Source organism: Helobdella robusta (assembly GCF_000326865.2).
Source record: "Helobdella robusta unplaced genomic scaffold HELROscaffold_28, whole genome shotgun sequence".
NCBI lineage: Eukaryota > Metazoa > Annelida > Clitellata > Rhynchobdellida > Glossiphoniidae > Helobdella > Helobdella robusta.
In genome coordinates this window covers 630,983-650,357 of record NW_008704435.1, presented here as the reverse complement: position 1 = coordinate 650,357, position 19,375 = coordinate 630,983, and the positions used below count along the sequence as shown (strand labels likewise).

General features: G+C 31.2%; 2 protein-coding genes across 2 annotated transcripts in view; both read right to left on the bottom strand.

Annotated features, from left to right (window-relative positions):
- Positions 1-7,480, bottom strand: part of HELRODRAFT_112383 (hypothetical protein) — an 18,873-nt gene extending 11,393 nt beyond the window's left edge. The window contains exons 1-8 of the mRNA XM_009020467.1: positions 7,410-7,480; positions 6,878-6,981; positions 6,159-6,219; positions 6,046-6,076; positions 5,526-5,597; positions 2,985-3,064; positions 1,709-1,818; positions 1,145-1,254 (exon numbers count right to left, since the gene is read on the bottom strand). Coding sequence (XP_009018715.1) covers positions 1,145-1,254; positions 1,709-1,818; positions 2,985-3,064; positions 5,526-5,597; positions 6,046-6,076; positions 6,159-6,219; positions 6,878-6,981; positions 7,410-7,471 — 630 coding nt within the window. The 5' untranslated portion in view covers positions 7,472-7,480. The remainder of the gene's footprint in view (positions 1-1,144; positions 1,255-1,708; positions 1,819-2,984; positions 3,065-5,525; positions 5,598-6,045; positions 6,077-6,158; positions 6,220-6,877; positions 6,982-7,409) is intronic.
- A 7,105-nt stretch (positions 7,481-14,585) lies between these two features.
- HELRODRAFT_173872 (hypothetical protein) lies at positions 14,586-15,148 on the bottom strand (the record flags this gene model as incomplete). The annotated part of the gene is made up of 2 exons (XM_009020466.1): positions 14,586-14,678; positions 14,765-15,148. 2 exons carry the CDS (start codon positions 15,146-15,148, stop codon positions 14,586-14,588), a joined length of 477 nt encoding a protein of 158 aa, XP_009018714.1.
- Between the last annotated feature and the right edge of the window lie 4,227 nt (positions 15,149-19,375).

Here is a 19,375-nt window from a genome sequence, read left to right as displayed (position 1 = left end):
TGGAGCCAGCAGTTTTGTTGCGAAAATAATTTCTTCTTCAGATGCGTGGAGGCAAAAAAACGAGTTTGGTATTTTGTTGCCAAGAAACTTTTTCCATTGATTATTGATTGTTTGAAATGATTTAAGCAGATTTGGTGCTATGTTGATAAAATAATCATTCAAAAAATTTTCTAGATTTTCAATTATTTGTTCATTTGAAGTTACTTGCAAATTCGTTTTATGGCTACTGGATCTATTCGATACTTCCTTAATTATTGACCAAGTTTTTTTGCTGTTATTTATATTTTGCTCGATTTGGTTGATGTATCTACGTTTTAATTTGTTCTTTAAGTTGGTACACAGTTTACTACAAGTCTTGAATTTTAAAAGTCGATCTTCAGACGGATTTTTCAGATATATTTTAAATAGACATTTTTTCTTTTTTAATAATTTTTTAAATTCTGCAGTGAACCACAGCTTTTGTTTTGAGAGTTTGTTTTTCTTTCTATTTGATTTTATCAGTTGATGAACAATTCAAACCCCATATCAACATCGATGCAATCAAAAACTTCACTCCAGTCCGAAAATTGCAAACGTTTATTCAATCTCCGCAGACGATGTGTTGAAAAAGAGAATTTCATTTGTGTTGAATCTTTCACATCAATGCTTCTATTTCCATCACCAATTGAAGCAAAAATCGGAAAGTGATCTGATAGATCGCACATCACAACGCCATTCAGTCTTGAAGGTTTTAAACAGTTCACAAAAATGTTGTCTATCACTGATTGTTTTCTAATGCTGGTTCTTGTTGAAATTGTAATAATCGGTGATAAATTGTAGCATGATGTGAGATGTAAAAAATTAGTTGTGCTGTTGTCTTCATCTACGGAAAATAAGTTGAAGTTGAAATCCCCCAATAAACAGATAAATTTATTTTCATTGTTCGCAGCGTGTAACAACTGTTCTAATTGATTGATATAAAATTTTGGATCTTGAGACGGAGAATGTTTCAAAGTCTTTGCAACCAATAAGATTCAGATCATTTCGAATTTTAAATAAACAACTATTTACCAAATAAAAACGGACACCACCACCATGCTTACCACATCGATGTGGTAAACAAACATATATACATACATACAAACAATCATACAAACAAACAAACCTTGAGAGAGAGAGCATCGAGATGAACTGACCGACAAAATGTGATGAGACCATCAAAAGGATTCTGCAACCTCAAATCTTCAATCACTCCTTCCGGATGAGACTCGATGACTGCATTGTCGTGTCGTTCAGTTTCATGTCATGCCATGTTGTTTGAAGTCATGTCATGTCGTTTCAGATCATGCCATGTTGTTCAACAGTTTTAAACAAATTTTTAACAAAATATTTGTCAAACAATTGTCGCCACCACGTTTTCAAATATGTATATCCATATTGAACCAATGAAAATTTAAAAGGCAATAATTTCATTTTTTTCTGATTTTATACTTAAACTTAAGAAAAAATTAATTGAATGAAGCTCTGAAAAATTTATAGTCGAAAAGTTTAAACAATCATTTCCAATTAAAATTTGTAGTGCGTGTTCAAAAAACCCAGATACGGTGATATAATGATTACCAAAAAAGTAACCAGAATAGCTAAAAAAGTAATTATTAATATATGAAAAATGTAAATTTTTAAAATAAGCAGTAATTGAAATGAAGGAGCACTAAACAAACAAACAAACTTGTATGTTCTTTGACCACAAGTCTCAGATAGCCCATGAAACCATAACTTCTGCAGACCAACAGAGGAATGTCACAATCCCATAAGATACTAGCCAGCTTCAACAGTGTCCTAACATGCCACATTTATTAAATCAGAGATAGGCAAACCTTTCCCACTTTGGGCCGCATTGGAATTATATTGCTTTTTGGGGTCTCACACACCCACACGAGCATATATATTTAATTTTAATACAGATATATATAAATATATATGAACAAAAACGAGAGCAACATATATATATATATATATATATACATTGGGTTTAGATTATATATATAACTATATATATATATATATATATATATAGTTTGGCACGAGGTTTGTGTTATAGCAAATTTGGTTGAATGTTCTTGCCCATTTTGTATTAATTAATTTCTTTTGGGTATGTTCAATAAGACGAAATTGTTGTAACTCAATTTTATTAAACTCGTCAAGCATTTCGAACGGCTGACGACGTCGTTTCGACAGTGTATGTCATCATCAGAGCTGGAAGTGAAGGTAGAAGTGCGAATACCTTTGTACCTTTTGACATTCTTAAATCTCCAAAAAGTGTGTCTTTGTCTACAAGAATTAAAATTTCTCAAGCACAGCAATCATCACTCAATAAGGCCATTATTGAAGTCTCAGGAGGTGATTTAAGCAAGGTTGCTGCATTATATGCTACAGCGGACAGATCCAGACGCAAGGTTAATGTAGGAATTGCTGCAACAATTCGAAAGTCATGGGTTCCGCCAAGATATGCTTCCTTACACAGGAACTCAAAGCTAATGGTGAACCAGACACAACATGATTTAGCTGAACTGCTGTGATTTTCATCAATAATATATATATATATATATATATATATATATATATATATATATATATATATATATATAAACTATTGATTAACTGTCACGTGGCACTATTACATGGGCAACAGTACTTTCTTTCCAACTAATTAAAGTAAATATGTACTCATATTTCATTATTTACTTAGTGGGTTTATTCGCCGACGTTAAAACTAAGTCGATCAGTTGAACATCAGAAAATTACAAAACATATTTTCATATTCATTAATTTTGGGTAAACAGAAATCTGTGACCAAATATTATATTATTCTTTTTGATCTTTCTAACTGGCTTTCTAATCAACTCCGCCATCATTTGATTGGATGAGCAAAAAGAATATTCCAACAACAAAATGATATGAAAGATCAGAATATTTGAAAGAAGAAAAGACTAAAATGTGTGTACCTGTCATGAACTGCTGATGCAATGACCAGATGGAAGTGACTGAAGAAGTCAGGTGAGTTGTCGATGAGCGCATCTAGTGACTGAATAAGTAGCAATAGATTACAGCAATTAAATATTATATATTATAAAAATTAAATATTAAAAAATTTAAATATTCCTATTTTTTGTAAATGTAAGCATTTTACTTTTAAAATGATCAAAATTTATCAATATATTTCCTCAAAATTGTTTGTTTTATCTTCAACAAGTTCCCTCTTTGTAACCCAGCAGATCTGAACTTAAAACCATTTTGTAGACTAGCCACAGCATTTACAATAGTACCGACTGAGTGACTCATCCACTAATGTTTAAAAAGAATGATACCATTCAAAATCCAAACCAATCCTCAAAAATTGTTTCAAGCACAAATTTGAGCCAAAAGGAACAGCTGTTTGATATATTGTTCAGAAAGTAATTTCGTTTTTTTCGGACAGGGGATTTAATTGTATTTTTTCACACTTAAATCGCATAGTCGTTATGTGATATAGCAAGGCTTGCGTGTGATTTTACGTTCTATTGTTCTATTGATTTTACGCAGTAGTTTTTGATCGGTGCCCTTCGAAATATAGAGAGCAATAAGCAGCATTTTCGTCACATTTTACTTTTTTTTACTATAAAAAAGGTAAAAATGTTGTTCAAGCCAGAAAGAAACTAACCGACGTGTATGGAGAAAAAGTGTTGATCATACGCTAGTGCCAGAACTTGTTTGCAAAAATTTCGATCCGGGAATTTTGATGTCAAAGTAGTTTGAAGCTGATAAAGACGCGATAAAGGCATTAGTTGATGCAAACCGGTGAATAACAGCACGTGAGATCTGTGAGAGGTTAAATTTATCGAATTTAACTGTTTATGACCACCTGAATAGCCTGGGTTTAACCTCGAAACTCAATATATGGGTTTTCCATGTTCTCACGGAGAGAAATTTGTGTCGTCACTTGACGTCTGTGCTTCACTCTTTCAAACATCACAAAAATGATCCATTTTTAAAGCGCATCCTTACTGTGGACGAAGAATAGGTCGTATATAACAATGTTAAACGCAGGAGATCATGGAGCAAAAAAATAAGCCGGCTCAATACATTTCAAAAGCCGATATCCATAAGTAAAAGGTAGGTGATACTGTCTGTTTGGTTCTATTTTAAAGGAGCCACTTTTTTGAGCTTTTACCGGATAACACAACAATTAATTCGTATGTCTATTGTCATCAGCTGGACAAGCTGAATGATGCCCTTCAACAGAAAAGGCCAGAATTAAACAACAGAAAAAATGTAGTGTTCCACCAAGATCTCATACAAGTTTGGTCACTCGCCAAAAGCTTATACAGCTTGGATGGGATGTACTGCTACACTCACTATATTCTCCAGACAAAACCCCTTCAGATTATTATTTGTTCCAGTCACTGTAAAAGTTTGGGATGGTAAAACCTTTACCTCAAATGAACACGCCAAAAATCATCTAGATCAGTTTTTTGCCAGCAAAGACGAAAAATTTTATGAGCGTAGAATCATGCTACTACCAGAAAGATGGCAAAAGGTGTTGGAACAGAATGGCCAATATATAATTTAATTAAATATTTATTCATTATACGAAGATCGTCTTTCATTTTCACCCAAAAAAAAACGAAATTACTTTCCGAACAACCCAACGAAATGTTATCACAAAATTAAAATTTTTGAAAAATTCAATCTAACAATCATTCCATTGTGTTTAGGGTGCTAATTTAGAAAAATTTCATGTATAAATGATTTTCTCACTAAACTTACAAGACAGCTAAAACTACACTGCGCATACTAAAAAATAAGTCACTTTTTAAAAATGAAAATGACTACACAGCGCATTTGATGGCATCTATTTTCGCAATTCAAGATGAATTTTTGAATTGAATTGACTTTTATTTAGCAGAAGCACAGGAGACTAAGATACAGATGTATGTGCAAGCCACCTTAACTAATATTGTGCATCGAAATATATGATGTGTGTAAAGGAAATTGATACCCAAAATGAAACAGAAATCATGACAAAAGACAACAAAAACCAAGAAGAGAAATATACACAGAACACAGTGTAACGCTACGTACATATATTTTCTAAAACTCGCGAGCTTAAAATTATTTTTATAATTAAAAAAAATTCAAACTCTCAATACTTTCCAGAGTCAAATAAAAATATCCAACACCGACTCGGCCCCTCAAAAAATTCTGACTCAGACAAAAATTTCAGATTCTGATACTTTGTCTGAAATTGCAATCCATTCTAATTTTAATATACTTAATTTATCAACATTAATTTATATTTATTTATTTATTACATTTTAAACATAACACTGAAAACGAAAACCTTATAATTGATCTTAATCTGACATGTTCAATGTTTTAAATTTTATAACACAATCTTCTGTTATAGTGTTATAGAGTGAATTATTGAATTGAATTACCAACTATGTCAATGCATGATCAAATCTGAACACCAATATTATTAAAAATATGATGAAACCCAACAAGACCTCATTGATAGCTATCCCGACCACATCAGAATTCAGCTCCTTCAAGTAACACGTGGCTGATTCAGCTCGAGACTGTCCCATTGTAATGAGGTTACATACAATCAAATCAATTAATTCAATCTTTCAAAATGGTGGTAGAGAGAAAGTTTGATAATCATGATTGATAAATAAAAAATTGTCAAGTATATAACAGATAACATTTAGGAAGAACCATTTAAAAATCTGAGACATCTGAGATATTATTAAATACTTATGCGTTAAGTCTTCCAAGAATTTTATTATAAAAGTAAAAATTACTCTCAAAAGCAAATTAAAAAACTTGACAGCCTAAAGATGAGTTACAAAAAAGCAAGAGATTAAAATTTTATAAAAAACCTGAGACAATTTTTGTAAACATTGTAAGCAAATATCAATACCTCACAATATATTCATTAGTTTTTTTTAGCAAATTCAATATAATCATGAACCAATGCAAACAAAAAGATTGTACGAACAAAATTATAGAAAAAACAGTGCTAACCTTTCCTATGCAATCTTTAGTTAGGAAGAAGCTGATGAAAATTACAGAAATTACAAAATTATTCACCATAAAATGACAGGAAACAGTGTATCATCATAAAAAGTTAAACTTACTTAACACCCAGGTCTTCAGGGGTTACTTGAGAACTGTCTACAATTGTAAATGAACCAATGCCTACATGTTTTTTAAAGGCAATCACTAACATTTTCAAAAAAAATTCAGTCAAAACTTGAAATATAAATTTCATTGAAAGTAAATGCAGATGTAAAGTTCAAATTTACATCAAATTAAATATGATAGTTTTTGTAATCTCTAGAAAAAATTATATAAAAAAAAACTACCATGCAAACAGGCTGTACAATTATATTACCAGGTGCTCATTTAATTCATGCAAGAAAAATCTTATATAACTTTAAAGTTACTTATATAACCTTAAAGTTACTTATATAACAACAACTTAAACTACTATAAAAAACAGTTGAAAATTTAAATGGAAAATTTTTTTCAATTAAATTCACCTTCTACTAATTCAATTTAGTAAATTTCTATAGATTAGTTTATACAAAATAGTAGAAAGAATTGGTAAAGAATACAGAGATAAGCTCCTTACATTTTATTTTTCATATGATTTGAACATTTGTTTTGAACAAAATGCTGAGATAAATTTAAACAATTCCTTACACTCACACTAAAATCTAAAAAATGAGAGTCTAACAAGTTTATAAAAATGTAACATAAAAAGTTCAACAAAAAATTGAGGTGGAAGAAGGTTCACCACAATACCAAATATAAACAGGTACAAAAAATATATGAAAAAAAAACTCTGACATACCTGGCAAAACCATATTTTTCAAAATTTCAGTACCAGTAGCATTGGCATTTATCAAACAAATCTTTGCTGCCTCTAGAGAAATTTGACCATGATCACCCCACAATCTGCCAAATCAATTCAAACAATCCATATATTAAAAAAACATATAAACATCATGTAACCCATGTGCAGACATTTAGTGTTGGTAGGTTGGTTGGTAGGTTGGTTGGTTGGTTATGTAGATGCCATTAATAGCTAACACATAAGCCAAAGTAAGATATGACTTGCCATTGTATAAGTGATTATTAGTAGTAAACTGGTATTACTTACTTTATATAGCTATATAATTACTATTAGTTAAATTACTAATATGGATGAACTATAACTATATCATATCTCAATTCAGAACAGCATTATTGCTACTACTATTATCATGGTTATCTTTATTTTATATTATTATATATAATTATTATTTAATTATTACTACTGTTTGAAACTTAAATTTAATTTAATTAATATGCTAATACTTTTATCATTTTACGAATTTTTATACCTCAACTGTCTATCATATTTCTGAGTTTTCAAGTCCACACTCACATCATTAGGGCCAGTCATGGTTCGAGCTGTGATGTAATTATATGATATAATATAATTATAATATAATATGTAATTAAATAAGCAGACTGAGGCAGGGCGACACCAAAGTTAAACAAAAAATCTTAAAAACCAAAACTAAAAGCGAATTCTTTAACAAAATATCATTAAAAGTGAATCTAAGTATAAAAGTACTGCCTAAAAAACAGACTGCCAATTAAACAATCATTCTAATTATATGCTGCCAAACATTACAATAAATTAAATATTTTAGTTATTTAATGAATATGTATATACTATAAATTGGATAAAGGATTGGGGATTGGATAAAGGCAGACAGGGCGATCCAATACATCAATGCTATTCATAGCATTGTTAGAAAGAGCAATGGAAAAAATGGAAAATTCGGAATTGGGTGGAATTGACATAAGGAGAACTGTCAAAGATTTCAGGTTTGCAGACGATATAGATTATCTAGCTCCCAGTGAAAAAGGTCTACAGAAGCTAATTGAACTAACACATGTTGGTGAAAAAGATCACGAGTTGCATCTCAACAAAACAAAACGAAGGGGATGATTACGGGGAAAGGCAGAAACAATGCGAAATTTCAGATAGAATCAGAAAAACTCGAACAAGTAGAACAGTTTATATATCTCGGTAGTCTTATAACCTGTGACAACAACTGCACAAAAGAAATTGACAGAAGGATAGCAATAGCCCATGGATCCATTTAAATGCAGTTTAGGAAAACAACATACAATCGCAATTAACAATGGGAAGAAAGATGGAATCTTTATAATATCGCGCCACTAAAAGTAAATTTATTTAGCGCTTCTCATGAAATTCAAAGGCGAAAATGAAACTAGATATTAAATGTTGGATAATAAATGCTGTTCTGACTTTAATTAATTGGTTATAATAATATTTTGATAATAATCAAATGAAAATATTTCAATCTCATATAAATATATATATATATATATATATATATATATATATATATATATATATATATATATATATATATATATATATATATATATATGAGGGGTTATATATATATATATACCTCCTGCCGAAATATACTAACATTAAACTTACTGATTATATATATATATATATATATATACATATATATATATATATATATATACATATATACGATTATAAACATAGTGTTTAACGCGTTAAACCATTTTACGGGAAAATTACGGCAAAATGAATGAACGCTGTAATTATTTTAAAAACAATATTTTCTTTATTTTTTGTGTTAAATACATCCAGATATGAGTAAAAACATAAAGATATGAGTTTTTTATTTTAATTATGTTGATTATTATTGTTAAATAAAAACATTACGGCTGACTGTCGGGATTATTGTGCCGGCCATTGTGCTACGAACCGCTGTCGGAGCGTACATGTATAATGCGCAGCCATATTATGCCGGACATAGCCGTAATTTTCGACGTTCGCCCGGCACCGACCCGTATTATCGTGCTATCTGGGGAATGTTCGCATCATTGAAGGAAATGTGGAAAAGGGGAAATATATCTATAAAAACAAAGTTGAGAATGATAGAATTTTGCTTTTTTCCGAGCTTGCTTTATGCATGTGAGACATGGACAATAAAGAAAAGAGACAAAGACAGATTGGAAGCATTTGAGATGTGTTACCGAAATTTGTTGGGAATCAGTTGGAGGCAGAAAGCAAAGAACGAAACCATCAGAAATCAACTTGGAAGACAGAAAAGTGTATATGACAAAGTCAGAGAAAGAAAATTGGGATTTTTTGGACACATTTGTAAAATGAGGAAAGACAGATTGAGTAAGATGGTGATGCAGAAAAGAGATTGGAAGAAAAAAGTTGGTAGACCTGCAAAGAAATGGATAGATGACATTACTGAATGAACTGGTCTTGGTATTCTGAATAAAATAAAACTGACCAAAGATAGAAAAGGTTTTTGGAAAGAAGAAAAGAAAAGAAATGTAAAAAGCATCACCAATGGCCTCGACGGTCCCTTGATGGACAAAGGTGGATCATTGATTGATAAACGATAAAATGCAAAAATGCCGTATAGTCAAATGTCTATGTTATATGGTTTTGCTGTCTATGTAAATTTGGATTATTCTGTTGCTCGATTATCGTTCTTTTTTAAATAATAAATATAATAAAAATTATAAAATATCTTATGGTTGCTATTCTTTAGTAAGAATTGTTTACTAGGTAGCATTTTTTTTATATAAATAAAATTATATTTATTAGGATGCAATTGCACAGTAAACAACAGCTGCAAAAATATTCAAAAAATTTTTGTGCATTAGCATGTCATTCATAATTATAAATTATTATAATTATAAATTAACAAATTACGTTATAAATTTTCAAATCAAATAATTCATTCAATTCACTTCACATTCATTCACATTCCATTTAAATTTAAAAATTAAATAAAAATTTTGTAGCGTTCAATTCATATTTATGATATTATATTATTTATATTAATCATGAAATTTAAAAAAATTTGATTCTAAATTTGAAAAAAAAGAGAGAGCATTAGGATTAGAAAATTTAAAAATAATAATATAATAATAATTATTAAATAATAAAATTAAATATTAATACTATATAATTTATATTGTTTATTATTATTTGAATATTCAATATTAATTATAATACTGTGTTCTGTTTTGAATTCACTTGGCTAATTTATATTGTTTGTTGGGTATATTATATAAAAAAACTTGTGAATTAAATTAATTAATTAAATATTACTTTATTATCTTGCATATAATTGGAGAACAACATTTAAACATAGAATCATAAAAACAAAATATACCAATAATATAATATATAATAATATGATTATATATAATAATAATAACAATAACATATCAGTATTAGGTATTATATTATAATACCTAATACTGATGTGTTATTTTACATAAAATCGGTGAACTTAAATTAAATCTAAACAAATTGAAATGCTCTGGAGTTGTAAATTTATGTTTATATGATTACATCTCTATTTCCGCCTCTTGGACTCCGTATGTTAGCTTCTCCTTTTTTTGTGATTATTTATTCTTTCAGTGCCTTTCTGTTGAGTGTTGTTTATATTCAGTGGGGTTTCTGACAATTTTTTTGGCTTCCCAAGCGATGCTGTCTCCTGGTATATCACACATCACTATATAATAATTTCTGTAGTTTCTGACTGTCAACATTTTTGAATAAAACTATTTCTTTAGAGTTTTTTAAAGAAAAACATAAATGATGAAGATATTGGCTGGTTCCAGAACCTCTACAACTTGCATATTTTATCTAGACTCTGTGTTTGGCAGTTTATTTATTTTTTATTTATTTATTTATTTAAAGGATAACCAATAAAGATAAACTTGTGGATAGGCCACCCTTAACTAAGAATTTCAACTGTAAATGTAACAGAAATGTCAAATAAATACATACACACAAATTCTTACTATAAATATAACAGAAATGTCAAATAAATACATATACACAAACACATGCTCACACGTACATCATTCTATGAATACTGTCATGTTTCATATACCTAAAGGTGACAGTATAGTCACAACTGAGACTGAAAAATTCGGTTACTAAGAACATTAAAATTAAATAAGTTGTAAAATAGTGTAAAACTATTTAAAATAAGTGTTTTTTTAACTAAAAAAGTTTTTAGCTTGTTTTTAAATAAGTATAATGAGTTGATTGTTTTAATTTCATGTGGCAATACAGTATCCCATACCCTCGGACCATTAAATTTGATGCTTGAGTGAAAAGCTTTTAATCTCACAGTATGAGAATAGAAAAGGGAAGTGTGTCTAGTAAATTTCCTTTGAGTGTCATTGCTAAAAGTGAAAAAATTGGCAAAATAGTTAGGCAACTGTTGACGTAAAAATTTAAATACAAAAATTGATGTGAAATAAATGTGCAATTATTTAATGGGTAAATTGTTGAGTGTTGAATAGTAAGCATTGGTTATATGAGTACGCGGTGGAAGAGTAAATATCAGTCTTATAAACTGATTTTGAAATTTTTGAATATAATTTAAATGGCTTTCTGGACTTCCGCCCCATAAAAGATTACAATAAATTAAATGTGGATATATCAGGGTATAGTAAAGTTCAATCATGTCATAGTTTATTTTTGATTTGATTTTATATAATATACCTAGTATTTTATTGATCTTAGTTGAAATTGATTTTATAGTGGTTCCCATGAAAGATCATCATTTATTAACACACCTAAAAATTTTGTATAATATGATCTAGGTAATGCCAGACTGTTAATTCTTATATCAAGGTTGCCTATTGTGTTAGTAATTATTCTGGGGCCAAATAATACATATGAACATTTTGAGAATAAACCAATCTACGAATTTTTGCAATTCTTGGTTTATGCGATCATTTTCCAGTTTAAAATCCCTTGAAGTAAAAAATATGTTAGTATCGTCCGCATATAGTAAAATATTTGCCGAATCAGTCACGTTGACAATGTTATTAATGAACAAGACAAAAGAGGTCCGAGAATAGAGCCCTGCGGAACTCCACTGTTGATGTTTAGACATTCTGATTTAAATCCTTCTAATGCAACATATTGCTTTCTATCCCTAAGATAGCTTTCACATCACGAGTAGGCTACACCTCTTATTCCATTCATATATAATTTCTTCAAGAGTAATTCGTGGTTTATGACATCAAACGCTTTTGACAGATCTATGAAAATACCTAAAGTGAGATTTCTGTCGTTTAAAGTCTTGAAGACTTTCTGAATCAATTCAAACACAGCTAATTCGGTCGAATGCTTGGGCCTATATCGATATTGACAATTGCACATTATGTTATCTGCAGCCACAAACGATTTCAAACGAGTATGCATTATTCTTTCAAGTATCTTCGAAAGAGGTGAAAGAAGAGAAATTGGCCGATAATTGCAAGCATCCTCTGGGTTACCTTTTTTGAAAATTGGAACAACCTTAGAAATTTTAAAACAAGCTGGAAATATGCCTTGCGATAATGAGAGGTTAATAATATGAGTCAAAGGAACAAGTATTTCATGCATAATTTTTTTTATAATAAAGTTACTTAATGTATCATCTGAAGTACTTTTTTTATTTTTCATGTTCGTGACTTAATATTTCTATTTAGTCAGCAGGTTGAATATATATAGAATTAGGTAAAGTATTACATAGTGGGCTATTACTATTAGTTGTTGGATTAGGTTGCGGTTTAAGTAAATTGTCAGTTACATCTATAAAGTATTTATTGAATGCTTACATATTTCCTCTTTATCTTCTATTAATTTGTTACCTATTTTTAGTCTATTTATATTAGGATGTTATATTTTTTTATTTAATATATTATTTATAACATTACATTTTTGTTTTGCATCATTTTAGCTGTCATAAGTTTACAATGGTGATAATCTTGGAACACTTTGCGTTTATTAGCTGTAAAATTATTTCTAAACTGTTTGTATTTGTTTAGACTGTCCTGTGTGGGATTTAACAAATAATTTTTATGTAGTTTATTTTGCGTGTTTGATAATTTTATTATTTCTCGTGTAACCCATTCTTTTTTAATTTTACAGATTTAACTGGGGCATATCTGTTTATAATAACATCTACAATTTTATAAAAATTATCACAGCCGTATCTATATCATTGTTAGCTGTTACAGACAACCAATCTTGACTGGAGAGCTTGAATTTGATTTGTTGTAATGCATTATTTGTCATGATTCTTTTATATTTTTGTGCATTGTCGTGAACATGTAAGTTGGAATTTGTTGTAACAGCGTAAATGAAACTATGGTCCGAGAAGTCTGAAAGAATAACTCCGCTGCCGTAAATATTTAAAGAATTACTAAATATGTTATCTATTAATGTAGAAGAACAAGTTGTGGAACGAGTAGGTGACACAATTAAAGGATAAAAACAATGAGAGAGCAAAAGATTCTGAAATTTCAATGTGTGGTTATTTTTGGCCAGAATATTTATATTAAAGTCGCCCAATATGTACACCTCTTGAGCAGGACTGAGCTTGTGTAAAATATTTTCAAATTCATTGATAAACTTTTCAATGCTTGTGTTAGGTGGATGGTAAATAGAAATGATTTTTAATGGCAATTTATTTGAGGAATTTGACTTAATATTTATACTAAATGCCTCAAATATGTCATCTACAGCCTCGATGTTATCATCGATAAAACAATCAAATTCTTTTCTTACAAAAATTCCTATATCGCCTCCTAATTTATTTTGTCTATTTTTATAGAAAAAATTGTAATTATTTAGACTTATGAGGCTCGCGGTGATATCGTTCAGCCATGTTTCAGTTATGACTATCACATTGAAAAATGAATTAAACTGATTAATCAAAATATCTAATGTAGTCATTTTACCGTTTAAGCTACGTGCATTTATATGTAGTAGTGATAAATAATTAGATTTTATTTTAAAATTTTCAAGAAAATCTAAGCAAAAATGTTCAACTGTTTGATAATAATTATAATTATTAATTTGCAAGTCTTTAGTTAACCATTCTGTAGAGCTGCTGGTACATTTCTGGGAATCATCCATTTTGTGTCGTATCTTTGTCGAATGTTGTCTGAAGGTTTTCATTGAGTGTTTTTTTATTGCTTGTGAACTGAATACCTTCATTTGTTGATTTTTTGAAGAACCACTCACAGACTAGAACTTTCGATGGCCAGATGTCAGGGTCAATGATTTTGCGAGTATCTCGGCTATCTATTCCCACTCTGAAAGATTTATAAAAAGATTTTGTAGTCGCAGATGATTCTTGCTGAGTTTCAGGTCGCTTGATATCAAAACACGATATGACGTTGATGTTATTTGTACGTAAATGGTCCATAATGTCGTCGGCAGTACAACTGTTATCAAGGTTACTAACGTAGAAGAAAGATTTATTTACAAGAACTTTATTAGCCCTTATTTTTATATTTTCTTTATTAGAACGTCCGATTATTTTAGAACCAGTTTGGTATTTATCCCGATCATTCATTTTATTATTATTGAATACAGTTGTATTTGAATGCGATGTATTACTGGTGATAACTTCTGTAAGTAGACGCTTTTTATTTCCAGAGGCTACAGGGAATGGCTACATATTACTTGAGTTGAAGGTATCATACTTAAACACGCTTGTACTATTGTTTACGTTGCTGTTGAAAGTGGGCCTCTGATCTGTTATAGGCTGACCAATGAATTTGTATACAGTTTGTTAGCAATTGATTGAACGTAGTTTGAGTTTTCAATAAACTTCGAAGTAAAATCAGAAACCAGCTGTTCAATTTCAGCCATTTTCTTAAATATAGCTTCAACATTTACTAGAGAGATCTTCGGAACTCTATTCATGTCACAACTTACGTAGCAGAGAAGTTTTGCAGTAAAATCGCCTGCCACAATTTGTCGAACATATGCCACCAATTCCGCTAATTTGTCTGCCGTTTTCTCTTTTCTCGTGCTACTACGTTGAGAAAATTTAAAGTTTTCAGACTTTAAACTTTCCATATTTGCCAATAATTGGTTTTTAGCAACGTTTATCTCCTCAGCAGTGTAAAACTCGAAGGCAGCTGCCACAAAGTTTGGGTTATCCAAAAACTTCACATTGCTAAACAAATAATACAATAACTCATTTGCTATTAGTACAGTTTTCTCAGTCATGCTTTTACGCAAATTATCCAAAATTTTATAAAATTTAATTTCTTTTTAATATTTGACGAAGTATTACCCTAAATAGTTTGAAAAATATAACTTTTTAATAGAGCGAACGATAAACCGGTTACAACGTAAACAATAACGACACGGGAGCTGTTTACAAAGCTGTCTACTCAGGTTGTGTTTATATCATGTGTTTGATTTATTATTTGTACATTTTATTGCATGCTGGTTTGTGATGACATGGAATGTTGCTGGAGCGGAGTTTTCCACCCAGATGCTCTTCCTAACCTGACCTGATGCAACCAAACAACCAGAAGCTCAAAAGCATGCAAGACAACAAGTGGAATTAGATTATCTTTCTGGGTTTACTATCATAGCCTATGTCATAAGATGGTATGGCTCTGTATTTTGGGCAGCCTGAACTCATCAGATTTCATAGAAGGCTGAAGACTTTTTTGTTCTGACTTGCCAGACGCTTTTTAAATCAATTTTTTTTGCAACTTTTTTGTGGTTAGAAAAGGAGCAATAGAATAGAAGCAAACTTATGCATTTAATATATATATATATATATATATATATATATATATATATAGTTTGAGCAGTGGCACATTTCCTAATGGTTGTAAGCATGCTATGGTTTATCCAGTATTAAAAAAAGTGAATATGGATCGAAATGATTTGTCTAGTTATAGACCAATTTCTAACATCTGTTTCATTTCCAAGATATTTGAACGAGTGGTTGCCAAACAGCTCTTGAATCATTTGAATGTAAACAACCTGCTACCAGTTCACCAGTCTGGATATCGCCGCTATCATTCAACGGAAACTGCTCTGCTTTATGTGTTTTCTGAGTTGTTTGCTGCTTTGGACGAACAACATGTGGCTCTAGTCGCGTTTTTAGATATGAGTGCGGCATTTGATTGTGTAGACCATCAGGTTCTCTTGGAAAAATTGGTTCATGATTATGGTATTTTCGGTACTGTTATCAAGTGGTTCAGATCATATCTTTTTAACCTGCCTAAATAACATAGATAATTGGATGTCAAACAATGGTCTTAGATTAAATCAGCAGAAGTCAAAATTTGTTCCAATAGGTACATGGCAGCAGCTGATGAAACTTAATATCGATTCAGTAAAAATAGGAGATGTTAAAATAGAATTTAGTGACAAAGCAACTAATCTGGGTTTCATTCTTGATTCTGGATTATCGATGCATGATCATATAAAGATGATAACAAATTCTTGCTCCGTACAGATTCGAGAACTCTATAAACTCCGTAAGTCATTAGATAAATCTGCTATTCATACCTTGGTGCATGCATTAGTTCATTCACGATTGGACTATTGCAATGGTCTGTTTTACGGTTTGCCAGATAGGTTTATTTCTGCAATTCAATCTATTCAGAATAGAGCAGCCAAATTGATTGTTGGAGGTCTCAAATTTAACCATGTTACTCCAATTCTTAAAAGCCTTCATTGGCTTACTATAAAGAAAAGAATTAAATATAAAATATGTATTTTAATGTATAAAACTGTGCATGGCTTGCTACCAAGTCATTTGATAGATAAAATAAAAGTCTATAATGATGAGTGGTATGAACCTTAGATCAGATGATGGCATTTTGCTGGTTGTACCTGATGTCAATCTGCAGATAGCATCGAGAGATTTGCAGTATCTGGACCAATGGTTTGGAACAGCATACCGAGATCTTTTAGACTAAAGATTTGAAACTTGACGATTTTAAAAAGAAACTTTAAACTTACTTATTTTCGCTTTGATTTTGTTGTTAAGTGAATAATTATTTGTTTGTTACTACCGCCATTGACTGTACTTTTTTCTTTTTTGACTTTGTTTGATTATAGATAGCGCTTTTGAGAACTTTTTGATTTTAATTAGCGCTTATAAATGTTTCATTAATAATAATAATAATATATATATAATACTTTTTATTAAGATCGAGTACCAAGGAAGGTCATTGAATGGGCGTTGAGGAAGAAAGGAGTAAATGAGAGACTTGTTAAAGCTGTGATGCAGCTGTATGAAGGGGCAAAGACAAAGGTGAGGGTTGGAAGGGGGATGTCGGACGCTTTTAGTGTTAAGGTAGGAGTGCATCAAGGATCAGTGTTATCACCGTTTCTGTTTGCAATTGTGATGGATGTTGTATGTGGAAACATAATGGAGGGGTTGTTATTTGAGATTTTGTATGCAGATGATTTTGTCTTGATGGTTGATAGCATGGAAGAATTGCAGTTAAAATTTGACAGATGGAAAAGTGTTATTGAAAAGAAAGGGTTAAAAGTTAATATTGGTAAGACGAAGGTAATGGTGAGTGGGGAAGGTGGGGAGCGAGTGATAAGTAAAATAGACCCCTGTGGGGTATGTGACAGGAGAGTGAAGGCTAACTCGGTATTGTGCATAGGATGTCAGAAATGGGTGCATAAGAGATGTAGTGGTGTGAGGGGGGCACTGAAAAAGGTGGAAGGCACGTTCAAATGTAAGAAATGTGTTCATGGTGTGATTAATAGGACGGACGCAAGGACGGGGTTGAGTGGTGGTATTGAAAGAGTGGAAAGCTTTGTTTACTTAGGGGATAAGCTGAACGCGGATGGAGGATGTTTGAGCGCAGTTACGGCTAGAGTTCGTGTGGGATGGATGAAATTTAGGGAACTGGGTGGGGTATTGTGTGGAAAGAAATGGTCAGTGAAGATGAAAGGGAGGGTATATAAAGCATGTGTGAGAGCAGCGATGGTATATGGTGGTGAAACTTGGGTGTTGAGGAGAGAGGAGGAAAGTGTACTGCAGAGGGCTGAAAGAGCTATGGTGAGGATGATGTGTGGGGTTAAAGTGAAGGATAGGAGGAGTAGTACAGAGCTGATGTCAATGATGGGACTGAATGAGGACATTGTGACATTGATAAGGAGATCGAGATTGCGGTGGTATGGACATGTGTTGAGAAGGGATGAAAGGGTCGGGATTAGGCGAGCGTTGGAGTTCGAGGTTGAAGGAGTGGTAGGAAGGGGTCGTCCGCGATTGCAGGAGAGCAGGTGGAGAAGGACAGGATGAAAGTGGGGTTGCGTGATACTGAGGCGAGTGACAGATGTGGATGGCGTCGAGGGGTATTTCGGTTTCATCATAGGTAGCCAAACGGCAACCCCCGATCTCGGGGAAAATGTCGTCTAAACGTGTGTTGTTGTTTTTATAATACTTTTTATTTACCAGAACAAAACACAAACAAAGAAAGTTTTGTGTATATATATATATATATATATATATATATATATATATATATATGTGTGTGTGTGTGTGTGTGTGTGTGTGTGTGTGTGTGTGTGTGTGTGTGTGTGTGTGTGTGTGTGTGTGTGTGTGTGTGTGCATTTGTGTTTAGGCATGCATGTTCACATGAATTAATGCACATGTGTAATATTGATTTGATAACTATTGAATAAAGTTTTTGTTGTCTACTAAAATATTTTCATAAAAAAAACATGTTGACCAAAAATTTTTAACTCCAAAATTTCAGAATAGAAATGTTAGTGAGCAGTATGGATAGAAAGCAGTGCATCTCTCAACAGCACAGTGGGCTGCCAAACAGAAAAAAATTGTTTGAAGAATTAGACATTTCAAATGTCAGTTGAGTTTTTACAGTGCTTTAGACACAAAAGTCTATGATGAAATATTAATTTTTTTTTGAAGGCAGATTTGTTAATTGATGGTTTCTGGGTAGTTGATCGACCACTTGTGTGTGAAGGTGGTGTCATGTTCAATTGTCCAGTTAGTTCTACCTATAAATATCATTAAATTGCTTCAGTTTTAATATATCAACAGTTTCCACATGAAAATATTTGTATCTGCTCGATAATATTCAATCAATGTACTACTTACATTCAATCTGTATTTTGAATTAGGCATGTTTCTGTTACTTTGAAGATAGAATCTCATATGAACTCCACATGCAGGGATCTAAGCACAAAGAAGTCAGATCAAGATTTGTTCTTTTTTTTAAATTCAGTTTTGCTTTCGTTTATAAGTTTGTTCACACATTTCTTTTTAGTTCTAGTTTGAAAATATTAATTGGATATAACAAAATAAAAAATGTATTTTATAAAAACTAAAATCACATTAAGCATTTATAGTACATAATTTAATCACATTTTTAGAAAGAAATGAAACTGTTTTACAAGCTGTTTTGTTACTAGCAACTGGAAGGGACATCAACCGCAAAATTTTTA